At 41.5% G+C, this 2,975-nt stretch overlaps 1 protein-coding gene across 1 annotated transcript in view; it reads left to right on the forward strand.

Moving 5' to 3' along the window:
- Window positions 1-330: 330 nt before the first annotated feature.
- The window catches only part of cacng3b (calcium channel, voltage-dependent, gamma subunit 3b), a gene marked incomplete at its 5' end in the record, with an annotated part of 6,057 nt that continues 3,412 nt past the window's right edge, over window positions 331-2,975 (forward strand). The window contains 1 exon segment of the mRNA XM_035655432.1: window positions 331-414. Coding sequence (XP_035511325.1) covers window positions 331-414 — 84 coding nt within the window.

Consider the following 2,975-nt stretch of genomic DNA (forward strand, 5'->3'; position numbering starts at 1 on the left):
TTTACCATATCGTGCAGCCCTAATGGATATAGATTCTCATACGTATGTGATTTGATGCAGTATAATTATACAAGAAGATGAAATTATTGATTGACCAAAGAAAATTAATTATCAGCCCATAATATAAATGTATTCTGAATTCTTATGAAAAAATGTTTGATAGGATTTTATTTGTATAGTGCCAAATCGCAACAGAAGTTATCTCAGGACACTTTTCAGAAAGAGCAGGTCTAGACCATGCTGGTCTTTTGTTAGTTTAAAACCAATAGTATTTAATTTTCTCTTGTGGAACAATACAGATCTGAACTGAAGTGTGTTCTTCCTCTGCAGGAACATTCAGAGGTGTGTGTAAGAAGATTGATCACTTCCCAGAGGACGCTGACTATGAAGCAGATGCTGCTGAATACCTCCTCCGTAAGTTTGACTCCAACACAAGCGTACAAGGCGTGTGCGTACACATGCATACACACACATCGTAATATTTACAACCAGCCTCAGCTTTTACTGGCCTCTGACCCCATTAGAAAAAAATGTTTGTATCCCTAGCAAAGCTATGCAAGGAACCTTAATGAGCCATCTGGATATGATTATAGTTTCTGACCCATGTTAAATACATTTCTATCAATCAAACATATAAACAACCTTTTGATAAGTGTCACTGTCAGGACGAGACTGCTATGAACTATGCTGGACACAATCATGCTCTCAAAAGGGTTGGACCCATTTCTGTTTTAAGGTAATTGCTCATGTAGCACAGGACTACCTTTAGATTTTTAATAATAATATTACAGTGAATTTTTACAGCACTAAAATTGTCAGTACATTGTTTGTTCTATAACATAAACTTGTTTAGGCTCGCATGAAGCTCTTTTTCCAAGCATAAACCACAAATGCAGTTAGTTATTGATGTGCATGCTCCTTGGCCTTGGCAGTAGTACTCTGTTCCTACAGTAGGTAGTAAGATACTTAGCCAGACATGCAAACAATTGTAGGTTAGATTAAAGCAGACAAACAGTCAATTGGATAAGATCTTTAACGGAGAGAAACATTGAGTTGTGTACATCCAGCAGAGAGGAAATCGCTGCAGATGTGATAGATAGAGCAATCTCGTGTAACATTGGCTGGGAGGAATGAATAGTAGCTAAAAAAAAAAACCAAGAGAGAGGAGATAGGTGAACAGGGAGAGTATACTGGGGAGAACTAGAGATATAAACAGATGGCAGGGTTTTACCATCAAATACGTAAGAATAACGAGAAGAAAAACATCGGCATGATGAGAAAATGACTAAGGAGAAAGGTGGGAGCACCTTGTTATTTCCAGAAAGAGGTAAACAGGATGCAGCCACAGAGATAGAGAGAGGGTGGTTCAGTGAAAAACAGAGAGGAGGGGGGCTCTGTCTATTCTTTCTCCCACAGCAAACACAGAGTAAAGATGGACGGAGCGAGAAAACAGCAACAACAACAAAAAAAAAGGGGGAAGATGGATTCAGCCTGTGCTTCTTTTTCATTGCTCCACTGAACGCAGAGCAACATCCCCAGAGGCAGCCAGTTAGATCACAGGCCTCAGAGCTGGCCAGCCAATGGGGAGCGGGGACCTAGTGACCGGCATTTCATACAGCCCAGGGGTGTGGGCCACAAGGGCGGGGCTTATACGCTCACCCGCGTGAACGCCACTGGTCACTGCAGCTTTCAGTCATGCTGGAAATGTTTTGGAACGCAAGAAGACGTAAAGAAGACAGATTCACCTTCATGGAACACCGATGTAAAAATGGATGAATTTATGAAGATTTTGTTTTTGTAATGACACACCTGTGATGTGTGAGTGCGCATCAGCTGTTCAACGTATCTAAAAATACCACGCAGCCCAGTTCTGCATGACAGGCTGTTTGCAGATACCCTTCAATATGTTATCGCATCATGTACACATATGGAGCTCTGACAAATATTTCAGTCCTACTGCAGCCTCGCTTTCATTTCCATCATCTCCGCTATTCATTATTTTGCCTCGCATATGTGTCAGCGCGACTCTCCATCTGTCTTGGTTTTTGTCCATCTTCTCCCTCTACATCCATCTCGCTCTCTCAAGCGAGGCCTCTGAATGCTTTAACATGTTCTGGATTCAGACTCAGTCAAGCATGTGGCAGCACACTAGCCCATGTGTCTATGTGTGTCGTGCGTGTGTGTGTGCGTGTGTGTGTGTCACATTTTTGTGTGTGTCACATTTTTCATTGTTTCAGCTCTGTTCTTCCGCACAGTGGATTTGAAATGAAACAATGACTATTGACTGTTGGGAAACCATGCAGGAATTTTGACCCTTTTCTAATTAGGTTTGGTCCCATTAAATAGGTGGCGTGAAAGCCACAATAAACCTTTTTCAGAGCAGCCATTTTGATATGGAATAGTTAACACAGATGTAGTGCTGGTTTTAATTCCCCAAGTGATATGAATTTTAAATACACAGCCATTCTGTTGCATAGCTGAAACAACTGCTGTACCTCATTTGTCTCTTAAAGTACGATGGATGATGTATAACGTTAACAGCTGCTCACAAAATAAGCTCCTCTTCCTCCGTTTCCCGCCTCTCCTGTCCCTGCCTGAACCCGCCTCAGAGTTATAGTCCTGGTCGGGGCCGCTGTAAATCAGCTGACCTCCACTGGTCTTGGAGGTTGTGAGCCCGGTTCCATTGTCAGCTAATGAAAAGAAAACCCTATAGAAAATCAAAGCCCTCAGTATATACATGGTGGCATTAAAAAGTTTCATATTTTATTTACTCCTGACAGTAGAATAAGCCACTATAAACCTATATAAAGGCACAACAACTGTGATATACACACTGCCAGAATTAAAAAAAATATATATAAGTGCACCACACAGGTGTTACCAATGACACTGATTACGGTTCTGTTGTGTTTAGTGCAGCAGAGCCTTTCCATTGAGCCAACATGCACAATAGCAGCACAATGACTCTGTTTGAC

The sequence above is a fragment of the Morone saxatilis genome, unplaced genomic scaffold (genome assembly GCF_004916995.1).
Source record: "Morone saxatilis isolate NCDOM2014 unplaced genomic scaffold, NCSU_SB_2.0 Contig14, whole genome shotgun sequence".
NCBI lineage: Eukaryota > Metazoa > Chordata > Actinopteri > Moronidae > Morone > Morone saxatilis.